We start from the raw sequence: 25621 nt of genomic DNA, 5'->3' as shown, positions 1-25621 counted from the left end.
GCTTTGACTCGAAAGCGCCCCTTACGTGCAGACATGTCTGTTTTATAACAGCTATTTGTGTGCCTAGCCTTTCATTCAATTAGAGAATCAGAGACGTTTGCTGGTCATACCCCCCCGAACCGCGTAGACGTACGTGGAATCGATCTCCTGCTATCAGGCTCAGATATTGCGCATCGTTGCCGAAAGCCCTTGTCCGCACCTACAGTCGTCGGGTTTTCATCTCTAGTCAGCCCCCGCTTGTCTCGCCCGATCAGGAACGAGCAACTGAGGTGCAACTGAGGTGCAAGCGAGCTTGACTACCGTGACTCGTTCTACTGTACGTCGTGCGAATCAAGTCATGGTCAAACAGATCATCGAAGGTGAGAACACGCGAAGGTCCTGTTTCCGCATACTGGTGGCCTCCCTGGTGGCCAGGAAAACGGAACAAAGCCATACACGTGACCAGCAGCCGGACACGCGCAGAACGTTGTTTTGTACTGTAGGTCGAACGGATTTGCGCGTCGTTCTGGTCTTCAAGTTTCTGCTTTGGTCAACGGCTTCGCAGACAACAACGTCTGTGCCAACCACAACTGCAACGCCGCCACCACCACCACCACCAGAGCCACCAGTACCACCATCGCCAGTGTCAGTGCCAAACACAACTGCAACGCCACCACCACCACCACCACCAGAGCCACCAGTACCACCATCGCCAGTGTCAGTGCCAAACACAACTGCAACGCCGCCACCACCACCACCACCAGAACCACCAGTACCACCAACGCCAATGTCGGTGTCAAACACAACTGCAACGCCGCCACCACCACCACCACCACCACCAGAGCCACCAGTACCACCAACGCCAATGTCAGTGCCAAACACAACTGCAACGCCACCACCACCACCACCACCAGAGCCACCAGTACCACCATCGCCAGTGTCAGTGCCAAACACAACTGCAACGCCGCCACCACCACCACCACCAGAACCACCAGTACCACCAACGCCAATGTCGGTGTCAAACACAACTGCAACGCCGCCACCACCACCACCACCACCAGAGCCACCAGTACCACCAACGCCAATGTCGGTGCCAAACACAACTGCAACGCAGCCAACGTTGTTCAGTGAAAGTTCTCCGCCTGCGGAACGAGGTGGTGACGGTTCAATTAATCGATGCCATTCCTAAATTGCGTTTTTCTCTCTAGCTCCCACTGCTCCTCCGCGCAACGTTAGCGGCGTGGTCATCGAATTCAATTCGTCTGTCTCGTCGGTTCTTCTCACCTGGGAGCCGCCTCCGTTTTCCGACGTCAACGGCATTCTCATTGGCTACACCATCTACTATCAGCGAATTGACGAGACGAATGCGTCGGTGTTATACGTCAACGAAACCGAATACATCTTGTCTGTTGAACCTTTTGAAGACTATAACATAACTATAGCAGCTCGAACGAGTGCAGGAGAAGGACCTGAAGGGCCTAGTCCTCCCTTGAAAATAAACAGCGCGAAGGGCTGTGAGTTCTTCTATATATGGTGGTGACGTCAAAAATAAATGTTCCTATTTAGTGCCGGACGTTCCGGTCAATGTAACGGCTATGACGAACGGTTCATTTGCTTTGTTGGTGTCTTGGAAGCCTCCTATGAAGCCCAATGGAGTCATAGTTGGTTACAGGGTATTGGCTTGTGATTTGGAATTGTGTCATAGCAACGTCACTGACGGAACGACTACGTTTGTCATGTTTGAAGAACTGCGTGCTTTTACGCTGTATCACGTCTTTGTCTTTGCGAGGACGAGTGCAGGAGAAGGTTCGTCCAGCTGCAGCAGCGCCTATACAGAACAGACAGGTAGAAGAAATGAAATGATTCCAGTGCGTAATTGGTGAACTATTTTTTGTTCAGCTCCAAGTGCTCCTCCTCAGAATGTCTCTGTTCTTGTCTTGAATTCGACTAGTTTGTTTGTATCGTGGGATCCGCCTCCTGATAGCCATCGCAATGGCATCATTGTGTACTACACGGTCGTGTATTCTACGGTCATGACTAATCGTTCACAGCTGGTTCCCGGTGGAATGCTCTCTCTTGCTCTTACCGGATTAAATGAGTTCACTCCTTACAGCGTCAGCGTCAGTGCTTTTACCGTGGCTATTGGTCCGGAAAGTTTGCCGATAAGCGTGACCACGGACGAAGACGGTTAGAATGCTTCTTTCTTTTTGATTTATGCTTATTGTTTTTTTACAGTGCCTAGTCAACCGCCAACTAATATAGCAGTCACCCCTATTGATCCTTGTTTTAACGTGGAACAAAACTGTGGTCTGAGCAAACTTCGTGTTGAGTGGGACCCTCCTCCTGCGGAAGATCGCAACGGAATTATCATTCTTTATGAAATTTACTACATTGGAGAAGAGTTTGATACGGAAAATCATATAGCTAATGTGAGCGGAGACGTTCTGTCATTAAACCTGACTGGACTGGAAGAGTACGTAGTTTATGACGTCAGGATCCGGGCTTTTACCTACGTCGGTCCTAGTTCTTTCTCTTTGGTTCAGTCTGTTAGAACGTATGCAGGTTAGTACAGTAAACGGTCCAAGAAACAATAGATTATTAATTAAAGAACGTTTAGCTCCCTCTAAATCTCCATTGGTGTCCTTTCAAAACCTTACTTCAAATTCCATCATAGATGGTCTGGCTGGTCTCAAATTGTCTTGGGTTCTTTCTCCAAAGGACGTCAATGGATTCTTTGTTGGAATAGAAATCCGCTACTTCTGTTCTCACGGGTCGTATGGTCATGATTGGTATCAAGCAAACTGTGCTTGTGATTCGGATTACGAACATGATTTGGTAACAAACGGAACAGAGCTTGTGATAAACTTAAAAAGGTTCTAATACGCACCACCATCTTGATGTTAATCTGACTCGTTCTCTAGCTACTCGTGGTATGAAATTACGGCGTGGACGATAACGAGAACTGGGCCAACCGGACAAACGATGCGGAGCGATTGGGAAACGAACACTGTCTTAACCCCTGAAGACAGTGAGTTCTAATGAATAAGGTTATTACACATAAATGTTTTTTCTAAAGGGCCAGGTAGCGTTCCTCAAAACCTGTTAGTTGCTAAATCACCCGGAACAGGGGAGCTATTCATAACGTGGAATGAATTGCCGTGTAAGGAAGTTCACGGCATATTGCAGAAGTATGTAATTTATTATCAACGGGAAGACATGTCTTCGAACGTCTCCATCTCGATTTCTCCTTCGTCAAATGTATGAATAATTTGGAATGCTATATTTTTGTTACAACCTGGTTACTTTTACAGAACTACACTCTCTTGAACTTGGAGTTCTTCACCGAGTACTCAGTGTGGATGCAAGCATTTACAGGCGCCGGTGGTGGGCCTCTCACGGAAGTCGTTCAAAATCGAACAGACGGACGTAAGAACGACGTTTTTCAAATCAGCAAGAATGACTCATTAATTATCTAGTTCTTTTTCCTCCAATCAACGTAACTGCTGTCACCGTGAGCCCATTTTCCGTCTATGTGACCTGGGATCTTCCTCTGACACGGCCAAGTGACGACTTTCTCGACGGCTATAATGTTGTCTATAGTTCAATAGACGGCATATTTTCAAATGGAAGCATTTTTCTTGCCAACAGAAGAGCACTCCAGACAACGATAGAAAATCTAAAGCCATTCAGACGCTACGCGTTCTCTGTAGCAATCAAAGTAACGGGATTAGAAAACCTCGAATGGAGTAATTTCTCCCAGACCGTGATCGTCAGAACGAAACCGTCACGTACGAATAGATCAATTTTCGTTTTCCATACATAGAAAAATCATATTTTGTCAGATCCTTCAACGCCTGCTCGAATCGTCCGAGTGCTTCTCGTTGGTCAGACGTTCGCCGTGATTGAATGGGACGAGCCGGATCCCGACGGGATCAATGGCATTCTGACCGACTATAAAGTCGAACTTACAGACGAGGCGAATAATAGGACTTTTATCAAACACGTCGGCGACAATGGAACGCGGTTGAATTTCACGAATCTGCTCCCGCATCGCGAATACGACGTACGAGTGTTTGTAATCAACACGGAGGGAGAAGGGCCTCCGAGCAACGAAACGGTGAAATTTCAAACGGATGAGGCTCGTAAGCGTTATTCTCTCGTTCAATATATTTGTCCGTAATCAGAAGATTTTATTTTAGCACCCGAGTTTGCGCCTCGAAATATTGCCGCCATCGTCTTATCTTCTACCGCCATTCTGGTGAAGTGGTCCATTTCTGGCGATTTCGGCGCATCAGGCGACTCCGGCATTTTGGGTATTTTGAACGGTTACAATATATATTATCGGGCTGACGGGGAGTCGCTGCGAAGACAATACGACGTTGACGACGTCGATGCGCACAACGCAACGCTGACAGGTCTTCGTCCTTATACCAACTACACGATCACCATGGATGCGGCTACCGGAGGAGGCTTGAGTCCCGAAGGACCGGATCCTCCTCTGAGAGTTCGGACAAAAGAGGACGGTCAGATAGATAATTCACATTTGCTCTTTCATGATTGACCTTCTCGTAGTTCCTAAAGCACCGAGTCTTGGTTCACTTCGCCGGGGCTGTCTCGGCTGCAGACCGGCTTATCTTGTCTTTTTTTGGGTGCCTCTCCCCGTCGCCAATCGGAATGGGGTGATCACTGCTTACGAAATTAACTACGTAGGGGACGAATTTGATACTGATCCGCATTCTGTCAATGTCAGCGGAAACGCTATTTATTTGACTATAGCGGGCCTAGAAGAGTACGTAGTTTATGACGTCAAAGTTCGGGCCTATACTAGCGTTGGTCCTGGTCCTTTCTCTGCAATTCTTTCTGCAAGAACTTTCGCAGGTTTGTAAGAAATGTCTCTTTGTCTATCAAAATTAGATTGAGATGTTCTAGCTAGTCCTGCAAGTCCGGTAATTCTTTCTATCCAGAACATCAGTTCAAATTCCAGCAGTGATGGTCGGACTGATCTCAAAGTGATTTGGTCTAACCCACCTCCAAGGGATGTCAATGGATTGTTTGCGGGAATATTTATGCGTTTGTATTGTTCTTCCGACGGCTACACTAACAGTTTTGGACTAGAAGCACATAGTCAAATGATGTGTGGCTGCGATAATCATGACGTGGATTTTTTGAAAAACGGAACTGAGTTTGTGATAACCAACTTGACAAGGTTCTGATCTTTAATTACCTCCTCCCCTTGATGCTCTTAGGAAGGACTTGTTTTCTAGTTACTCATGGTACGACGTTATTGTTCAAGCAGTATCTCAGGATGGACCAGGAGGAAGAAAGTACTACAGCGATTGGAATACAAATATCGTCTTGACAGCAGAAGACAGTAAGGCGAACTATGATTTGTTATTACTAATGCTTATGTTCTAATCAATAAGGACCAACTGGCGTTCCTCGGAAATTGTCCGTTGTTGGAACCGTTGGAAGAAAGGAGCTTCTAATATCTTGGATCGAACTGCTGTGTACTCTGATCAACGGACTGTTGGAGAAGTACGTCATTTACTATCAAAGAGAGAACGGGCCAGCCTCGCCAAGTGATGTCCAATCCGTGGCTGTATCTCCAAGTTCTACAGTACGGCTAATTCTCAACTACTAATCGCAATCTAAACCGTGTTGTAGAATTACACTTTGTCAAACTTGGAGTCTTTTGGCGAGTATTCAGTGTGGATGCAGGCATTCACGGGTGCGGGAGGAGGTCCACTTACTCCCGTTGTCAAAGCGCGGACAACTAGAGGTAAAACGTCTCTTATCGTTACACGCAGCTAAATTAAAATGTTTTCAGTTTGCGAATGTTATTTACCGGGTTCGGTGAGCGAAAGTTGTGACCTGACAACGAGCCAATGTTTGTGCCGCGACGGCGCCGATGGACAGAAGTGCGACACGTGCATTCTATCACAAAAGCCATTCGCAAATATCACCGAATGTCTCGGTACGAGTTGTAGTGACAATTGCAAAAATCAAACAGTTTTATTTCTATAGAAACAATTGACAACACTCCGTTTAACTGCCTCGATCCTCCTCGAAGATGGCCAAATCAGTGCAACGACGTGGCTCTACCATCGCGACCGCCAGCTCGCCTTCACGTCAGCGCGACGATCGTCTCCGGTGACAGCGCTCTTCGAGATCACGTCAGCGTGTATTGGAACGGTTGGACGTGCTTCTTCACGTGTCCACTAACGTACACGTGGAAAGTCTATATTCTCGTGCGTCGAGACAGCTTCCTCGTGATGCCGCCTCGATTTAGTCAGTCTCACCGAATCGATCATCAACCCGTTCGTTATCCCATTTTCATTCATCCTTTCTCGGGAATGAATCTGCTTGAATTGACGGTCGCTCACGGTTCCCACACCTCAATCGTTCGAAGTCTTATCTTGGTAGACACAGTGGAAGGTTCCTCGGTTGCCTTATTAACTCGTCACAAGCTTCAGTTCACATCGGCCAAATACAAAAACTGGCAAACAGATCAACGTCGGCAAGATCTTAGTGTTAGCTGGGAAAACCATTTCTACAACACGTACATCAAGAAAAATCCGTCACTGCTATTTCCTATTGAACGACCTCAGTTTGGATACGACGTCGTCACGCCGCCACTGTCGTTTTCCGGCATCCAAACGTTCAATAACTCGGGAATCATGTCTTTCGGACTGTCGCTTTATCAGAAGAACGCTACCTACAAGCGGCTGATCGCATCTCAGAATTTCACGGCTCTAGAACAGAATTGGGTCTATCGTCATCCGAAGCCCTTTGAATCGGGCGAAACGTACGAAGTCGAGATGACGGCCAAAGATATTTTTGGGCACCAGGCGTTCAGTTCAGCTTTGGTTTACACAGACTTCACTCCACCGTCAATCACCGACGTTATCGTGTGGAAACGCGAGCAGAGTCCTATCAGAGATTTAGATCTTTGCTCGGAAGGCCGAATTGGATCGGTGTTCACTCTCGAACTGAGGGCAATGGACAAAGAGAGCGGAATTGAAACGATCGAGTGGACTATCTCAAAGACAAAGAGTTCGGCGACGAGCGAAGGACGCGGTACAATTACTTCGCAAATTCAGGTATGCAGCGTTAAAAAATTAGACACCCATAAGTGATCTGTGATCTTTGGCTTTCTGATTGTCTAGTCTCAATGTCTCGATCGCGACGAGTCTTGCTATTGCGCTACTGACGGTGTGTGCGTTTTGAAAACGTTCACGTCTGGGCTTCAAGGATTGGAAACGCTTTTGAATAGCAACAGGTCCTACTTATCGATTCGGGCCAATAGTCGATCTGGATTGACATCCACACCGTGGGAGAACGAAAATCCTCCACCAAAGAAAGCGGGAATATCTCCCACACTCAAAAGCTTGACACCAGCCAGCAGAACGATGAAGGTTACGTGGTCTCTAGGCGGCTCTCCGACGAGATTTCTTGTGATTGCCTGCCGAAAAGATTTAATTACAGGAAAATGTGTCACTTGTTTGGAAGTGAGCGTTGACGGATCGCAACGTGAAGCAGAGGTTGAAAATTTAAAGCCCGTGACTAATTATCGAGTCCAAATTGAAGCGTTTGACGGAGATAACTCTGGCTTGAGTGCAGCTGACGAGGCAAAGACGCAAGAAGACAGTAAGTGCATTTAGAAAGGAATTACTTGTACAAACTGTCGGTGATTTTTCTTGTAGGTCCGGACGGGAGTCCTATCGATATTGCGGTTACGACTCTACCTAATAAAGAAGCTCTTGTCGTATGGAAACCACCTAATCTGTTTGAACGAAACGGCAAAATCACGAACTACAAAGTAGCGGTCGAGATCGAAGACGGTTTAGGTCAGTGGGTTTTGGCACAAGCCGAAATCGCCACCGTCGCATCGCAGACGAACGCAACAGTGAGAAATCTGTTCTCTGGACGAAAGTATCGAATACGAGTTGGCGCGGCAACGACGATTGGCTTCGGGCCACCGTCAGACCCCTACGAATTCACCACTCCGGAAGACGGTAAAAAAAGCAAATATCTAATGATTTTTCTGAATTTGCCATTTGTTCACAGTTCCCGATGAGCCACCAGCAAACGTTTCTCTGGCTCGCGCCACAAAAAGCAGCGTAAGGATTTCTTGGGAAGCGATACCTAGTGGTAGTCGCAACGGTATTCTTCGCGACTACGTCGTCACGTACGTCGCTCAGAAGGGCGGCGAAGCGGAGAAAACAGTAACAGTGCGCGGAACAGAGACGTCGGCTACGCTTAGCGGCCTTCTACCGTACACGTTTTATATCGTCAAAGTGAGCGGTAGAACGAACAAGGGCCTCGGACCGGTCAGCGACGATCTCACAGTGCGGACGAGTGAAGACGGTAAGGTGTACGGTAATAGTTTTGAATTATGGTGGCTTTATTTCTTCGTGTAGTTCCTGGTCCTCCTTCATTGGGACGGGCTGATCCTGTGAGCTCGACGGCGATCTCTCTGAGCTGGACGGCACCGTCGGAACCTCGCGGCGAGATTTTGGACTATCGCATTTTCGTATTTTCGTCGTCAAATCGTCGTCGGCGCGATTTGACGTCGTTGGTCTCTGTTGCCAACTTCACGGTTCAAAGAGACGAAAGTAACATCATCATAACAAACCTTACGGAAGGAACGAACTATTCGATCTACATGCGAGCACGAACGTCGCAGGGACTAGGCGAGAAGACCGCTCTCGCTCACGTCGTGACTCTGAAGCAAAGTTAGTAAAGAATTTGTATTGCTTTTCATTATTTGATTGTTCTTTATTTTTAGTTCCTGGAGCTCCACGAGGACTGACAGCAAGGTCAGGTACACCGGAAAGCATCTCAGTGTCGTGGCTAGCTCCGTCCGCTGGCAAAATCTCGCGCTACGTACTAGTTTACAGCGCAGATGATCAGAAAGGAGAGAAGCAAAACGTGACGACGAGAGATGAGTCTTACGTACTCGATCGTTTGTCTCCGTACACTTACTATCGGATTGAAGTGAAGGCCGAAGGTGGAAATGCAAGTGCCGTCACATTTGCCTATACACTCGAAGGAAGTACGTGTATAGAAGATGAATGTACGATTATTATTATTTTTTTTGTCACGCAGCTCCTGGTCCTCTTGGATCGTTTCGAATTCCCAACGTCGGCGCATCCTCCGTCCTTCTCGAATGGGAGCCGCCTAGATTTCCAAACGGTCGGATCGCTTATTCGTATCGCATTACAGAAACGGCAACGGGATGGACAACAAACGTGGATCTGCGTCCGGACAAACTCGGCGTGCCGGATGGCCGATTCTTTCGATGGAGAGTCGCCGATTTGACGGGATACACGGAATATCAGTTGTCCATGCGAGCCTTCAACATTCTCTACGATCACCAAGGTCCTACGTCAGACTTACTTGTCATCCGCACCAATCAAGGAAGTAAGAATTAATAACGATCTTTATTATTCTCGATTTGATTTGGGGGGTTTTAGAGCCGGGTCCACCTGATGCCGTTCGGGTCGATGCGACGAGACGAGCGAGTCTACTCGTCTCGTGGTCTCCGCCGAAGAAACCCAACGGCATTATCACCGAGTACGAGATCACCACGCAGTGGGCAAACGCAACAGGAACACCAAAAACATTCACAATCATTCACCAGAACAATCCAACGGCACGATTTCAAGAAGTAGAAGGACTCGAATATCCGGCACAGTACTCTGTCATTATTCGAGCAAAGACGATCTCAGGAGAGGGAGCCGGCAGCAAGCCGATCCTAATGTTCACGAAATTTGTAGATCCCGATGATAGGACACCGCGCAACGTCACTCATTGGGATCTTACGTCGACGTCGGTGACTTTGAATTGGGAGCGACCGTTACACCCGAATCTGCTGAACTATACACTCACTGTTCGAATAGATGGATCTATTCCGTTGATTAGGCGAGTTATCAATGCCAATGAGACGAGTGAAGGTGTGGAAAGATTGATGCCGCATACGCTTTTCTCGGCCACGCTGGTTGCCGGTTACGCGGACGGATCGCTCGGAGACGTCTCTGATCCTCTATATTTTCAGACGCCTCCATCTGGTAATCGTAGTTTTCGACGTTTCTTCTCATTTTGTGATTGTAATATAATGATTATTAGCTCCGTCGTCCGCGCCGCGAAATTTCACTGTTAGCCAAACAAACGAAAGTTCGACGCTTTTTCTGAGTTGGATTTCGCCTTTGGAATCTGACCTGAACGGCGTCTTGTGCGGCTTCGTCGCGCAGTACTGGCCGCTCAACAGTCCCGATAGCAAACCGTCTAAAACAGACTTTGACGCTGGAGATCACGAAGCGCTGCTTACTGAACTAACGCCGTACACCATGTATCGCGTAGAAATCGCGGCAGAAACGTGTAGTGTCGATGGTCAAGGTCCTTTCGCTTCTGGAAGAAACAGAACCGGTGAAGGAGGTTTGTTGCAATGAGTATTTATTACATTCATTTAATTAATTATCGTCTTCTTTTTCCAGTGCCTAATAAACCAAACATTGACATGGTTAGCAGGAATTCGACGTGGGTAAAACTAGAGTGGGCAGTCGAGCCGAATGGAATTCTATTTCAAGTGGAAGCTAATATATCGTCTGGTCAAGGTCACGTATACAATACTTCGAACGTGACTGGTGAAGCGGAATTCTTTGGTCTCAAACCTTACCATCGCTATACCGTACGTATTCGAGCGCACTCGGGGCGGGGAGCGGGTGCATTTGGAACTCGAAACGTTTCAACTTGCGCAGCAGGTATGCATGTGCTCATATGACAATTAGGTACTGTACGTTATTTAATGTCTTTCCAGCTCCCCAGTCTGCGGCTGTGATTCACACTTGCGAAGCTCTTCAGGGAGGAGATCAAGACAAAGTGAAGGCGATTCGATTAAATTACACGGACGTTTCTATGCCGGACTGGCGTGGTGAACGACAAGGATACCGTGTCAATTTGTTCAAAGGAAACGAAACGGGCATTGGGCAAGTCTTTAGTGATACTAAGTACGTCGGGCAATCGATCGGAGGTTCAGATACCTTGGAGGTCGATGAGTCTACGATTGTCTTCGACCAGTGGTACACGGTAACTATGGAAGCTGAAAGTCGCGCCGATTGCGGCCAAACGACCGTCGGTCCGAGCAGCAATCCTTGCCAATTCCTACTTCCAACGCCAATTAACCCGCCTGGATCAAACGACGGTAAAAGATGTACAACGTTGTTTCTTTCTCGCTTTTTATTTATCATCGTTTAGGGACTGACATGACAATGATCATTGCTATAGCTGTTTCCATAGCTGTACTGGTACTAATCGTACTCGTGATCGTTGTAATTTGCGTGCGAAAGAGACGTCGTCAGGCAAAATTAGAAATCATGGAGATGGAGGACTTACAGAAACGCCGAAGCTTGTACGACGCCCACGGAGGAGCTCACTGGCTCTTGACGTGGCCAACGTACGACGAATTCCAATTCAGCAAGGACCGTCTCAAAATCGAAGACGAACTCGGCGAAGGTCAATTCGGAAAAGTCTACTCCGCCTGGGCCACGGGAATCGTCAAAGGCGAAGAAAAAACGCGAGTCGCCGTAAAGACGATGAAGCGAGGATCGTCGCAGGAAACGGCCGAAGATTTCCGAAAGGAAATGGAAATCATGATGGACTTCGATCATCCGAACATCGTCCGTCTTCTGGGAATCTGCACGCGCGACGAACCACTCTATCTCATCACGGAACTGATGAAACACGGCGATTTGAAGGACTACATTCGAAAAGCTCGTCCCAACGAAATGCATCCGCGTCCTCTTCTCTCGATCGCGCAACTGGTCGACGTCGCCGCTAGGGCGGCATCCGGCGTCGCCTATCTCGCATCGCGCAAGTTCGTTCATCGCGACATCGCGGCGCGAAACTGTCTCGTCGGCGAAAACGACAAACAATTGTCGGTAAAAATCTCCGACTTTGGTATGGCAAGAGACGTGTATCAAGAAGAGTATTATCGTCGCAGAGGCGGCACGTTGCCGATTCGATGGATGGCACCGGAAGCGATCACCGACGGGAAATACACGGTCGAATCGGACGTCTGGTCACTAGGCGTTCTTTTATGGGAAATCTTCTCGTTTGGCTATCAGCCGTATTTCGGTCGAGACAACGAGCAAGTAATCGGCGGCATTCTTCAGGGTAGCTTGACTTTGGAGTGTCCGCCACTGTGTCCCCGGTCCGTGTTCCAGCTGATGCTTCGCTGTTGGGAGAGGAATCCGTCCGAAAGAATTCAGTCAGGCGACGTGGCCAACGCTTTGCAAGATATGAGAGATTTGTGCGACGATGGGAGCGAAGGGGTTTACGACCTCGCGTTGGATCAAAGGTACGTGTCTAGGAAGAAAGTCGCCGCCGAGCCGAGCAAGACGTCTTCGAGTTATTTAAATATGACGCCGACCCAATCGAAGCCGCCGCCCGTTCAAGAGGATTACCTGCCAATGAGCCCTGTCACTCCTTCTGGCACCAAATTGGATCCCATGTTTGAAGAAGAAGCTCTATTGCCTCAATCGAAAGACTCTTACTTAGATATGAGTGGTGGCGATGTTCCTTCTGCATCGAGCGGTCAGAAGCGTAATACGTACGTGGAGGTTCCGCAGAAAGATCCCGAAGAGGTGACGAAGAAAAAGAAATTGTCGTCGCAGGGTCCGGCTTACGCGAATGTCAGCACACAGGATTTGGATTCGTCAAAAGCAGCGGGAGAAACTGGCGATAAAGGTGAGATGAAAAGCGGTGATCAACTGTCCTACGAAAAACCATCGGACACTGGCATTCCAACATCGGAACCTGTTGCAGGTAAGAAGGATCCTAGTGGGGAAAAAGCATTCGAAAATCCGTCGTACTACACCGGCGGCGTCTCGTCCGAGCCGACAACTTACCTGTAGGCACAGCAACCCTTTCAGTGCACGCGCATACAACAAATCATGCATTAGGCATAGGCATGCACTACCACTGGTAGCCATTAGCTTTGGCAGTAAACTGCTACACTACGGATCGTTGGAGTTCATTTTTTGTCCTAAATGGTTGTAATTTTAGATAGTGAATGTTACAGTTAGTGGCAACTGCAAGACCTGCATGCTACCCGTCTCGTGTCTGCGCTCCTAAGAATAGCCTGGTGTGTCGTAAACGCCGCTGTAGCGAACTTACTTAATTACGGTAAACGAGCGTCGTGAATGTGGCACGGTTAATTCTCCTCGCGGGAAAGAGCTTTGGCTCGAACGCTGTGATTTTATAGCAGCGTTGTTTGGCCTATTAGTTATTTTATTTTAGCCACATATATTCAATTAGAGAGGCGACGTTACCGCCCCCCAATCAACCGCGCGGTCACTTAGGTAGGGTTTCGATCCTGCTCTTGGCTATATACTGCGCATATTTGCAGAAAGCACTTAGTACCCGCGCCTATACAGCCGTCGCGTTTCATCTCTGGTGCATGAGCCGCCGCGCTGCATGGTCTCGACTGCAATTAGGAACGAGCAACTGAAGTGAAACAACTAAAGTGAAATTAAGGGAGCTTGACTAAACGTCTGGCTACCGTGACGCGTTCTACTGTACGTCGTGCGAATCAAGTCATGGCCAAGAAGATCGGATTCATCATCGAAGGTGAGAACACGCGAAGGTCCTATTTCCGCATACTGGTGGCGAGGACAGCGCGGAAACGAAGCTCGAGAAGTAGAAAATGCGTCATGCATACGTAGCTACACGTGACTAGAAACCGGACACGCGCAGAACATCGTTTTTGCAGGACGCAGGGATCTGCGCGTCGTTTTGGTCTTGTTGCTCTGGTCGACGGCTTCGCGGAGTTCCAATGTCTCAACGACGACTGAAAGTGTGCCGACGACAATTGAAACAACGTTGTTCGGTGAAAGTTCGCCGCCTTGGACAATGCCTGCGGAACGAGGTGGTGACGGCCGGTTCTAATCTAAATAGGGTCTCAACGCGTTTTTCTCTCTAGCTCCGACTTCTCCTCCTCAGAATGTCTCTGTTCTTGTCTTGAATTCGACTAGTTTGTACGTATCATGGGACCCGCCTCCCAATAGCCATCGCAATGGCATCATTGTGTACTACACGGTTGTGTATGCTACAGGCATGACTAATCGTTCACAGCTGGTTCCCGGTGAAATGCTCTCACTTACTCTTACCGGATTAAATGCGTTTACTCGTTACAGCGTCAGCATCAGTGCTTTTACCGTGGCTATTGGTCCAGAAAGTTCGCCAATAAGCGTGACCACTGACGAAGACGGTTAGAGTGTTTCTTTCTTTTACATTTTATGCGTATTGTTTTTTCACAGTGCCTAGTCAACCGCCAACTAATTTAACAGTCACCCCTATTGATCCTTGTTTTAACGTGGAACTAAACTGCGGTCTGAGCAAACTTCATGTTGAGTGGGATCCTCCTCCTGCGGAAGATCGTAACGGAATTATCATTCTTTATGAAATTTACTACGTTGGAGCAGAGTTTGATACGGATCTTCATACAGCTAACGTGAGCGGAGACGTTCTGTCATTAAACCTGACTGAACTGGAAGAGTACGTAATTTATGACGTCAGAATCCGGGCTTTCACCCACGTCGGTCCCAGCTCTTTCTCTTTGGTTCAGTCTGTTAGAACGTATGCAGGTTAGTACAGTAAATGGCCTGAGAAACAAGCGATCATTAGAGAACTTTCTTAGCACCGCCTGAATCTCCATTGGTATCCATTCAAAACCTTACTTTAAATTCCAGCATAGATGATGGTCTGGCTAGTCTCAAATTGACTTGGGTTCTTTCTCCAAGGGACGTCAATGGCCTGCTTGTTGGATTTGAAGTCAACTACTATTGTTCTTCTTCTCAGGATTGGACTACTCACACTCTAATTAGGTGCACTTGTAACTATGCCGTCGGTATGGAATTCGTGGAAAATAGAAGAGGGTTTGTGTTCAATGACTTGACAAGGTTATAACGCGTCTCTTTACTTTGATCCTATTTGTTACTCGTTGTTTAGCTACTCGTGGTATGACGTTATAGTGCTTGTAGTAACAACAACTGAGCCAGGCGGATCACTGATGAAGAGTGACTATTATGACAATTATCATATTGTTTTAACCGCCGAAGACCGTGAGTAGTGGTAACAGTCAAGTTTATATTACATATTTTGTTTTTTTGATAGGGCCCAGTAGCGCTCCTCAAAACCTATTTGTTGCTGCATCATATGGAAGAGAGGGGCTGTTCATTACGTGGGATGAATTGCCGTGTACCCAGGTTAATGGCCTTTTGCAGAAGTACGTGATTTATTATCAACGGGAAAACATGTCTTCGAGCGTCTCAATCTCGATTTCTCCTTCGTCAAATGTATGAATAATCTGGAATGCTATATTTTTGTTACAACCTTGTTACTTTTACAGAAGTACACTCTCTTGAACTTGGAGTCCTTCACCGAGTACTCAGTGTGGATGCAAGCATTTACAGGCGCCGGTGGTGGGCCTTTTACGGAAGTCGTTCGAAAGCGAACAGACGGGAGTAAGAACGGCGTTTTTGTAATGAGTAAGAATGACTCCTTAATTATCTAGTTCGTTTTCCTCCAATCAACGTAACTGCTGTTGTCGTAAGCCCGTTTTCCGTCTATGTGACCTGGGATCTTCCTTTGAAACGACCACGTGACGACTTTCTCGACGGATATAATGTTGTCTATAGTTCAATAGACGGCATATTTTCAAATGGAAGCATCTTTCTTGCCAACGGAAGCACGCTTGAGACAACAATAGAAAATCTAAAGCCATTCAGACGTTACGCGTTCTCTGTAGCAATCAAAGTAACGAGATTAGAAAACGTCGAATGGAGTAGTTTCTCCAAGACAGTGATCGTCAGAACGAAACCGTCACGTACGTGTAGACCAATGTTCGTTTTCCGTGCATAGACGAATCATTTTTTTTTGTCAGGTCCTTCAACGCCTGCTCGAATCGTCAGAGTGCTTCTCGTTGGTCTGACGTTCGCCGTGATCGAATGGGACGAGCCGGATCCCGACGGGATCAATGGGATTCTGACCGACTATAAAGTCGAACTTAAAGACGAGGCGAATAATAGGACTTTTATCAATCACGTCGGCGACAATGGAACGCGGTTGAATTTCACGAATCTGCTCCCGCATCGCGAATACGACGTACGAGTGTTTGTAATCAATACGGAGGGAGAAGGGCCTCCAAGCAACGAAACGGTGAAATTCCGAACGGATGATGCTCGTAAGCGTTATTCTCTCTTTCTATGTATTTGACCGTAATCAGAAGATTCTATTTTAGCACCCGACTTTTCGCCTCAAAATATTACGGCCACCGTCTTATCTTCTACTGCCGTTCTGGTGACGTGGTCCATTTCTGGCGACTCCGGCATTTTGGGTATTTTGAACGGTTACAACATATATTATCGTGCAGATGGAGAGTCGCTGCGAAGACAATACGACGTTGACGACATCGATGCGCACAACGCAACGCTGACAGGTCTTCGTCCTTATACCTACTACACGATCACAATGGATGCGGCTACCGAAGAAGGTTTGAGTCCGGAAGGACCGGATCCTCCTCTGAGAGTTCGGACGGAAGAGGACGGTCAGATAGATAATTCATATTTGCTTTGTTCTTTTATGATTGACCTTCTCGTAGTTCCTAAAGCACCGCGTCTGTTGTCAGTTTCTCGGTACCGTAACTACGCGAGTCCAGCTTATCTTATCGTTCGTTGGGAAACTCTCTCTGTCGCGGATCGGAATGGAGTGATCACTGCTTATGAGATTAACTACGTAGGAGATGAATTCGATACCGATCCTCATTCTGTCCATGCCAGCGGAATCGTTACTTCTTTGACTCTATCTGGCCTGGAGGAGTACGTAGTTTATGACGTCAAAATTCGAGCCTATACTAGCGTTGGTCCGGGTCCTTTCTCTGCAATTCTTTCTGCAAGAACTTACGGAGGTTTGTAAGAAATGTCTTTTTTTCTATCGAAATTCGATTGAGATGTTCTAGCTCGTCCTGCAAGTCCGGTAATTCTTTCTATCCAGAACGTCAGTTCGAGTTCAAGCATTGACGGTCTGGCTGGTCTCAAAGTGACCTGGTCTAATCCTCCTCCAAGGGATTTCAATGGATTGTTTGTGGGAATAAATATTGAATTTCATTGTTCTTCCCACGGCTACTTCAGAAGTAACCTTTTCAGCAGTTACGAAGAAGCACATATTCAAATGATGTGTGACTGCGATTATCATTACGAAATGGATTTTTTGAAAAACGGAACTGAGTTTGTGATAACCAACTTGACAAGGTTCTAATCTTTAATTACCTCCTCTCTTTGATGCTCTTAGGACTTGTTTTCTAGTTACTCATGGTACGACGTTATTGTTCACGCGGTATCTCAAGATGGACGAGGAGGAAGACGATACTACAGTGATTGGAATCCAACGATTGTCTTGACAGCAGAAGACAGTAAGGCGAACTCAGATTTACAATAACCGATATTTATGTTTTAATGAATAAGGACCAACTGGCGCCCCAGTAAATTTGTCCGTTGTTGGAATCATTGGAAGACCGGAGCTTCTACTAACTTGGACCGAAATGCTGTGTACTCGGATCAACGGAGTGTTGGAAAAGTACGTTATTTACTATCGAAGAGAGACCGGTCCAGCAGCGCCAAGTGATGTCCAAAATGTGACTGCATCTCCACGTTCTACGGTACGACTAATTCTCAACTAATCGTAATCTAACTCGCTCTGTAGATGTACACTTTGTCAAACTTGGAGTCTTTTGGCGAGTATTCAGTGTGGATGCAAGCATTCACAGGTGCGGGAGGAGGTCCTCTTACTCCCATTGTCAGAGCGCGGACAACTGAAGGTAAAGCGTCTCTTTACTGCTACACGCGGCTAAGTTAAAGTGTTTTCAGTTTGCGAATGTTATTTACCGGGTTCGGTGAGCGAAAATTGTAACCTGACGACGGGCCAATGTTCGTGCCGCTACGGCGCTGAAAGGCAACATTGTGACACGTGCATTCTATCGCAAAAACCATTCGCAGATATAAGCGAATGTCTTGGTACGATTGCCACAACCGGTTTTTTATTTGACCGCAATCAGAGAATTCTATTTAGTTTTTCAAAATATTACGGCGACCGTCTTATCTTCTATTGCCATTCTGGTAGAATGGTCTCCTTTGAATAATTTCAACGTTTCTGGCTACAACATATATTATCGTGCGGATGGGGAGTCGCTGCGAAGACGATACGACGTCGACGACATCGATGCGCACAACGCAACGCTTACAGGTCTTCGTCCTTATACCTACTACACGATCACAATGGATGCGGCTACCAGTGAAGGTTTGAGTCCGGAAGGACCGGATCCTCCTCTGAGAGTTCGGACGGAAGATGGCGGTTAGATAGATAATTCACATTTGCTTTGTTCTTTTATGATTGACCTTCTTGTAGTTCCTATAGCAGCACCGCGTCTGTTGTCAGTTTCTCGGTACCGTGACTACGCGAGTCCGGCTTATCTTATCGTTCGTTGGGCAACTCTCTCTGTCGCCGATTTGAATGGAGTTAAGATCACTGCTTATGAGATTAACTACGTAGGAGATGAATTCGATACCGATCAGCATTCTGTCAATGTCAGCGGAAGCGTTACTTCTTTGACTCTATCTGGCTTGGAAGAGTACGTAGTTTATGACGTCAAAGTTCGAGCCTATACTAGCATTAGTCCGGGTCCTTTCTCTGCAATTCTTTCTGCAAGAACTTACCCGGGTTTGTAAATAAATAATTTATGTCAATCTCATTTTAAATTGGAGTTGACTTGTTCTGTAGCTCGTCCTGCAAGTCCGGTAATTCTTTCTATCCAGAACGTCAGTTCGAGTTCAAGCATTGATGATCTGGCTGGTCTCAAAGTGACTTGGTCTAACCCGCCTCCAAGGGATGTCAACGGATTGTTTATGGGAATAGACGTTCAATACCAATGTTCTTCCAACGGCTACTATAACAGTTTTAGCCACGAAGAAGCACATATTCAAATGACGTGTGGCTGCGATTATCATCACAAAGGGTATTTTTTGAAAAACAGAACTGAGTTTGTGATAACCAACTTGACAAGGTTCTAATCTTCAATTACCTCCTCTCCTTGATGCTCTTAAGACTTGTTTTCTAGTTACTCGTGGTACGACATTTTTGTTTTCGCTGTATCTCAAGACGGACCAGGAGGAAGAAAGTACTACAGCGATTGGAATCCAAATATCGTTTTGACAGCACAAGACAGTAAGGCGAACTCAGATTTGTTATTACTAATACTTATGTTCTAATCGATAAGGACCAACTGGCGTTCCTCGGAATTTGTCCGTTGTTGGAACCGTTGGAAGAAAGAAGCTTCTAGTATCTTGGATTGAACTGCTGTGTACTCTGATCAACGGACTGTTGGAGAAGTACGTCATTTACTATCAAAGAGAGAGCGGGCCCGCAGTGCCAAGTGATGTCCAAAATGTGACTGCATCTCCAAGTTCTACGGTACGACTTATTCTCAACTAATCGTAATCTAACTCGCTTAGTAGAATTACACTTTGTCAAACTTGGAGTCTTTTGTTGAGTATTCAGTGTGGATGCAGGCATTCACGGGTGCGGGAGGAGGTCCACTTACTCCCGTTGTCAAAGCGCGGACAACTAGAGGTAAAGTGTCTCTTATCGTTACACGCAGCTAAGTTGAAGTGTTTTCAGTTTGCGAATGTTATTTACCGGGTTCGGTGAGCGAAAATTGTAACCTGACAACGGGCCAATGTTTGTGCCGCGACGGCGCCGATGGACAGAAGTGCGACACGTGCATTCTATCACAAAAGCCATTCGCAAATATCACCGAATGTCTCGGTACGAGTCGTAGTGACAATTGCAAAAATTGAACAGTTTTATTTCTATAGAAACAATTGACAACACTCCTTTTAACTGCCTCGATCCTCCTCGAAGATGGCCAAATCAGTGCAACGACGTGGCTCTACCATCGCGACCGCCAGCTCGCCTTCACGTCAGCGCAACGGTACTGTCCGGCGACAGCGCTCTTCGAGATCACGTCAGCGTGTATTGGAACGGTTGGACGTGCTTCTTCACGTGTCCACTAACGTATTCGTGGAAAGTCTATATTCTCGTGCGTCGAGACAGCTTCCTCGTGATGCCTCGATTTAGTCAGTCTCACCGAATCGATCATCAACCCGTTCGTTATCCCATTTTCATTCATCCGTTATCGGGAATGAATCTGCTTGAATTGACGGTCGCTCACGGTTCCCATACCTCAATCGTTCGAAGTCTTATCTTGGTAGACACAGTGGAAGGTTCCTCGGTTGCTTTATCGACTCGTCACAAGCTTCAGTTCGCATCGGCCAAATACAAAAACTGGCAAACGGATCAACGTCGACAAGATCTCAGTGTTAGCTGGGAAAACCATTTCTACAACACGTACATCAAGAAAAGTCCGTCACTGTTATTTCCTATTGAACGACCTCAGTTTGGATACGACGTCGTCACGCCGCCACTGTCGTTTTCCGGCATCCAAACGTTCAATAACTCGGGAATCATGTCTTTCGGACTGTCGCTTTATCAGAAGAACGCTACCTACAAGCGGCTGATCGCATCTCAGAATTTCACGGCTCTGGAACAGAATTGGGTCTATCGTCATCCGAAGCCCTTTGAATCGGGCGAAACTTACGAAGTCGAGATGACGGCCAAAGATATTTTTGGGCACCATGCGTTTAGTTCGGCTTTGGTTTACACAGACTTCACTCCGCCGTCGATCACCGACGTCATCTTGTGGAAACGCGAGCAGAGTCCTATCAGAGATTTAGATCTTTGCTCGGAAGGTCGAACTGGATCGGTGTTCACTCTCGAACTGAGGGCAATGGACAAAGAGAGCGGAATTGAAACGATCGAGTGGACCATCTCAAAGACAAAGAGTTCGACGACGAGCGAAGGACGCGGTACAATTACGTCGCAAATTCAGGTATGCAGCATCTAAAATTTGGACGTCTGTAAGTCATCTTTGGTTTTTGTCTAGTCTCAATGTCTTGATCGTGACGAGTCTTGCTATTGCGCTACCGACGGTGTGTGCGTTTTGAAAACGTTCACGTCTGGGCTTCAAGGATTGGAGACGCTTTTGAATAGCAACACTTTCTACCTAACGATTCGGGCGAATAGCCGATCTGGATTGACATCCACACCGTGGGAGAAAAAAAATCCTCTACCAAAGAAAGCGGGAATATCTCCCACACTCGAAAGCTTGACACCAGCCAGCAGAACGATGAGAGTAAAGTGGTCTCTAGGCGGCTCTCCGACGAGATTTCTTGTGATTGCCTGCCGAAAAGATTTAATAACAGAAGAATGTGTCACTTGTTTGGAAGTGAGCGTTGACGGATCGCAACATGAAGTAGAGGTCGAAAATTTAAAGCCCGTGACTAATTATCGAGTCCAAATTGAAGCGTTTGACGGAGATAACTCTGGCTTGAGTGCAGCTGACGAGGCAAAGACGCAAGAAGACAGTAAGTTCATTTAGAAGGGAATTACTTGTACAAACTGTCGGTTATTTTTTGTGTAGGTCCGGACGGGAGTCCTATTGATATTGCGGTCACGACTCTGCCTAATAAAGAAGCTCTTTTCTTATGGAAGCCACCTAATCTGTTTGAACAGAACGGCAAAATCACGAACTACAAAGTAGCGGTCGAGATCGAAGACAGTTTAGGTCAGTGGGTTTTGGCACAAGCCGAAATCGCCACCGTCGCACCGCAGACGAACGCATCAGTGAAAAATCTGTTCTCTGGACGAAAGTATCGAATACGAGTTAGCGCTGCAACGGCGATTGGCTTCGGGCCACCGTCAGACCCCTACGATTTCACCACTCCGGAAGACGGTAAAAAAAGCAAATATCTAATATTTCTGAATTTGCCATTTGTTCACAGTTCCCGATGAGCCACCAGCAAACGTTTCTCTGGCTCACGCCACAAAAAGCAGCGTACGGATTTCTTGGGAAGCGATACCTAGTGGTAGTCGCAACGGTATTCTTCGCGACTACGTCGTCACGTACGTCGCTCAGAAGGGCGGCGAAGCTGAGAAAACAGTAACGGTGCGCGGAACGGAGACGTCGGCTACGCTTAGCGGTCTTTTACCGTACACGTTTTATATCGTCAAAGTGAGCGGTAGAACAAACAAGGGCCTCGGACCGGTCAGCGACGATCTCATAGTGCGAACCAGCGAAGACGGTAAAGAATATTTTAAATTCTAAAGATACGATCGGTATTTCTTCGTGTAGTTCCTGGTCCTCCTTCATTGGGACGGGCTGATCCTGTGAGCTCAACGGCGATCTCTCTGAGCTGGACGGCACCGTCGGAACCTCGCGGGGATATTTTGGACTATCGCATTTTTGTCTTTACATCGTCAAATCGTCGTCGACGTGATTTGGCGTCGTTGGTCTCGGTTGCCAACTTGACGGCTCAAAAAGACGAAAGTAACATCATCATAACAAACCTTACGGAAGGAACGAACTATTCGATCTACATGCGAGCACGAACGTCGCAGGGACTAGGCGAGCAGACCGCTCTCGCTCACGTCGTGACTCTGAAGCAAAGTTAGTAAATAATTCGTATTGCTTTGCATTATTTGAATGTTTTTTTTTCAGTTCCTGGAGCTCCACGAGGACTGACAGCAAGGTCAGGTACACCGGAAAGCATCTCAGTGTCGTGGCTAGCTCCGTCCGCTGGCAAAATCTCGCCCTACGTAATAGTCTACAGCGCAGATGATCAGGAAGGAAAGAAGCTAAACGCGACGACGAGAGATGAGTCTTACGTACTCGATCGTTTGTCTCCGTACACTTACTATCGGATTGAAGTGAAGGCCGAAGGTGGTAATGCAAGTTCCGTCACATTTGCCTATACACTCGAAGGAAGTACGTGTATAGAAGATGAATGTACGATTATTATTTTTTTTCTGTCACGCAGCTCCTGGTCCGCTTGGATCGTTTCGAATTCCCAACGTCGGCGCATCGTCCGTCCTTCTCGAATGGGAACCGCCTAGATCACCCAACGGTCGGATCGCTTATTCGTATCGTATTACTGAAACGGCAACGGGATGGACAAAAGACGTGGATCTGCGTCCGGACGAACTCGGCGTGCCGGATTGTCGATTCTTTCGATGGAGAGTCGCCGATTTGACGGGATACACGGAATATCAGTTGTCCATGCGAGCCTTCAACATTCTCTACGATCACCGAGGTCCTACGTCAGACTTACTTGTCATCCGCACCAATCAAGGAAGTAGGAACTAATAACGAGGTTTATTATTTATGATTTGATTGGGTTTTTAGAGCCGGGTCCACCTGATGCCGTTCAGGTCGATGCGACGAGACGAGCGAGTCTACTCGTCTCGTGGTCTCCGCCGAAGAAACCCAACGGCATTATCACCGAGTACGAGATCACCACGCAGTGGGCCAACGCAACAGGAACGCCAAAAATATTCACAATCATTCACCAGAACAATCCAACGGCACGATTTCAAGAAGTAGAAGGACTCGAACATCCGGCACAGTATTCCGTCATTATTCGAGCAAAGACGATATCAGGAGAGGGAGCCGGCAGCAAGCCGATCCTAATGTTCACGAAATTTGTAGATCCTGATGATAGGACACCGCGCAACGTCACTCATTGGGATCTCACGTCGACGTCGGTGACTTTGAATTGGGAACGACCGTTACACCCGAATCTGCTGAACTATACACTCACTGTTCGAATAGACGGATCTATTCCGTTCATTAGACGAGTTATCAATGCCAATGAGACGAGTGAAGGTGTTGAAGGATTGATGCCGTATACGCTTTTCTCGGCCACGCTGGTTGCCGGTTACGTGGACGGATCGCTCGGAGACGTCTCCGATCCTCAATATTTTCAGACGCCTCCATCTGGTAAGCGTAGTTTTCGACGTTTCTTCTCATTTTGTGATTGTAATATAATGATTATTAGCTCCGTCGTCCGCGCCGCGAAATTTCACTGTTAGCCAAACAAACGAAAGTTCGACGCTTCTTCTGAGTTGGATTTCGCCTTTGGAATCTGACTTGAACGGCGTCTTGTGCGGCTTCGTCGCGCGGTACTGGCCGCTCAACAGTCCCGATAGCAAACTGTCTAAAACAGACTTTGACGCTGGAGATCACGAAGCGCTGCTTACTGAACTAACGCCGTACACCGTATATCACGTAGAAATCGCGGCAGAAACGTGTAGCGTCGATGCGGAAGGCCCTTTCGCTTCTGGAAAAAACAGAACTGGAGAAGGAGGTTTGTCTCGCAATAAGTAATTATTTCATTTATTCAAATATCGAATTCTTTTAAGTACCTGATAAACCAAACATTGCCGTGGTCGGCAAGAATTCGACGTGGGTGAAACTCTCGTGGACAGTCGAGCCTAATGGAATTCTATTTCGAGTGGAAGCAAACATATCGTCTGATCAAGGTCACGTATACAAAACGACGAACGTGACTGGTGAAGCGGAATTCTTCGGTCTCGAGCCTTATCATCGCTATACCGTGCGTATTCGAGCGCACTCTGGTCGAGGAGCGGGTGCATTTGGAACTCGAAACGTTTCAACTTGCGCAGCAGGTGTGCATGTGCTCAAATGACAATTGAGTATGCTATTTAATGTCGTTTGTTCCAGCTCCCCTGTCTTCGGCTGTGATTCACACTTGCGAAGCTCTTCAGGGAAATCAAGACAAAGTGAAGGCGATTCGATTAAATTACACGGACGTTTCTATGCCGGACTGGCGTGGTGAACGACAAGGATACCGTGTCAATTTGTTCAAAGGAAACGAAACGGGCATTGGGCAAGTCTTTAGTGATACCAAGTACGTCGGACAATCGGTCGGTGGATCAGATACCTTGGAGGTCGATGAGTCTACGATTGACTTCGACCAGTGGTACACGGTAACTATGGAAGCTGAAAGTCGCGCCGATTGCGGACAAACGACCGTCGGTCCGAGCAGCGATCCTTGCCAGTTCCTTATTCCGAGTACGTCTGAACCACGAGGTAAGACGTGTACAACGTTGTTTTTTTCTCGCTTTTATTTATCATCATTTAGGGAGTGATGATATGTCAATGGTCATTGCTGTAGCTGTTTCTGTAGCCGTACTGGTACTAATCGTACTCGTGATTGTTATGATCTGCGTGCGAAAGAGACGTCGTCAGGCAAATTTGGAAGTTATTCAATTGAAAGACCCCTACTTAGATATGAGTGGTGGCAATGTTTCTTCGACGATTCCAACATCGGGACCCGTTGCAGAACATGCATTCGAAAATCCGTCGTTCACCGGCGGCGTCTCGTCGGAGCCGACAATTTACCTGTAGGCACATGCAGCAATTAACCTTTTCATTGCACGCGCATACAGCTTTAGCAGCACGAATCACTTAGTAGGCACTGCTACTGGGGCCTTCTACTGGTAGCCATTAGTAACTGCACTACGGATTGTTGGAGTCAATATTTTAATTATAGACAGTGAATGTTATAGTGTTAGTGGCAACGGGCAGGACTAGCGTATTATCTCGAGTACTGTCAATCATAAGAATAGCTTGAGTTGTGTCACCGTGTCGCAGCGCCGCTGTAGCTACCAT

At 47.1% G+C, this 25621-nt stretch overlaps 2 protein-coding genes across 3 annotated transcripts; both read left to right on the top strand.

The window, feature by feature from the left end:
* The first annotated feature begins 129 nt into the window (after positions 1–129).
* LOC136199635 (uncharacterized) lies at positions 130–13096 on the top strand. Its single transcript, XM_065989881.1, has 31 exons — positions 130–359; positions 483–1133; positions 1188–1493; positions 1546–1824; positions 1879–2166; positions 2215–2541; positions 2597–2852; positions 2901–3007; positions 3056–3237; positions 3291–3405; positions 3456–3767; positions 3822–4121; positions 4179–4502; positions 4552–4857; positions 4909–5185; positions 5244–5350; positions 5403–5596; positions 5644–5758; positions 5807–5953; positions 6004–7079; positions 7146–7626; positions 7683–7994; positions 8047–8346; positions 8400–8714; positions 8768–9034; positions 9088–9402; positions 9456–10049; positions 10108–10416; positions 10476–10742; positions 10799–11182; positions 11236–13096. The coding sequence occupies exons 1-31, from the start codon at positions 338–340 to the stop codon at positions 12891–12893; spliced, it is 10893 nt and encodes a 3630-aa protein (XP_065845953.1). The 5' UTR covers positions 130–337; the 3' UTR covers positions 12894–13096.
* A 286-nt stretch (positions 13097–13382) lies between these two features.
* LOC136199636 (usherin-like) lies at positions 13383–25592 on the top strand. Of its 2 annotated transcripts, none has more exons than XM_065989882.1 (36): positions 13383–13608; positions 13751–13906; positions 13961–14248; positions 14298–14624; positions 14678–14939; positions 14989–15101; positions 15154–15335; positions 15389–15503; positions 15554–15865; positions 15923–16222; positions 16280–16585; positions 16640–16945; positions 16997–17288; positions 17343–17449; positions 17502–17695; positions 17740–17854; positions 17904–18050; positions 18106–18387; positions 18442–18753; positions 18814–19096; positions 19151–19257; positions 19310–19503; positions 19548–19662; positions 19711–19857; positions 19908–20980; positions 21035–21515; positions 21572–21883; positions 21933–22232; positions 22283–22597; positions 22649–22915; positions 22968–23282; positions 23333–23926; positions 23985–24293; positions 24349–24615; positions 24671–25039; positions 25092–25592. In XM_065989882.1, exons 1-36 carry the CDS (start codon positions 13578–13580, stop codon positions 25355–25357), a joined length of 9861 nt encoding a protein of 3286 aa, XP_065845954.1. In that variant the 5' UTR covers positions 13383–13577; the 3' UTR covers positions 25358–25592. The 2 variants fall into 2 exon arrangements, with proteins under 2 accessions (XP_065845954.1, XP_065845955.1); XM_065989883.1 differs by lacking the exon at positions 13383–13608 and having other exon boundaries at positions 13870–13906; positions 13961–14015; positions 14093–14248.
* Positions 25593–25621: the final 29 nt, after the last annotated feature.

The sequence above is a fragment of the Oscarella lobularis genome, chromosome 1, assembly GCF_947507565.1.
Source record: "Oscarella lobularis chromosome 1, ooOscLobu1.1, whole genome shotgun sequence".
In the NCBI taxonomy this organism is placed as follows: Eukaryota; Metazoa; Porifera; class Homoscleromorpha; order Homosclerophorida; family Oscarellidae; genus Oscarella; species Oscarella lobularis.
Note: the sequence above shows the minus strand (reverse complement) of the source record. Positions and strands in the feature narration are given on the sequence as shown.

Bases quoted from the DNA above. Each gene is read 5' to 3' on its own strand.
- LOC136199636 (XM_065989882.1), top strand. From the start codon at position 13,578: ATGGCCAAGAAGATCGGATTCATCATCGAAG. The intron at 19,663-19,710 runs GTAAAGTGTCTC...AAGTGTTTTCAG, and splicing joins CAAAGCGCGGACAACTAGAG to TTTGCGAATGTTATTTACCG. The intron at 21,516-21,571 runs GTAAGTTCATTT...TTTTTTGTGTAG, and splicing joins GGCAAAGACGCAAGAAGACA to GTCCGGACGGGAGTCCTATT.
- LOC136199635 (XM_065989881.1), top strand. From the start codon at position 338: ATGGTCAAACAGATCATCGAAG. The intron at 4,503-4,551 runs GTCAGATAGATA...ACCTTCTCGTAG, and splicing joins AGTTCGGACAAAAGAGGACG to TTCCTAAAGCACCGAGTCTT. The intron at 10,417-10,475 runs GTTTGTTGCAAT...TTCTTTTTCCAG, and splicing joins AAACAGAACCGGTGAAGGAG to TGCCTAATAAACCAAACATT.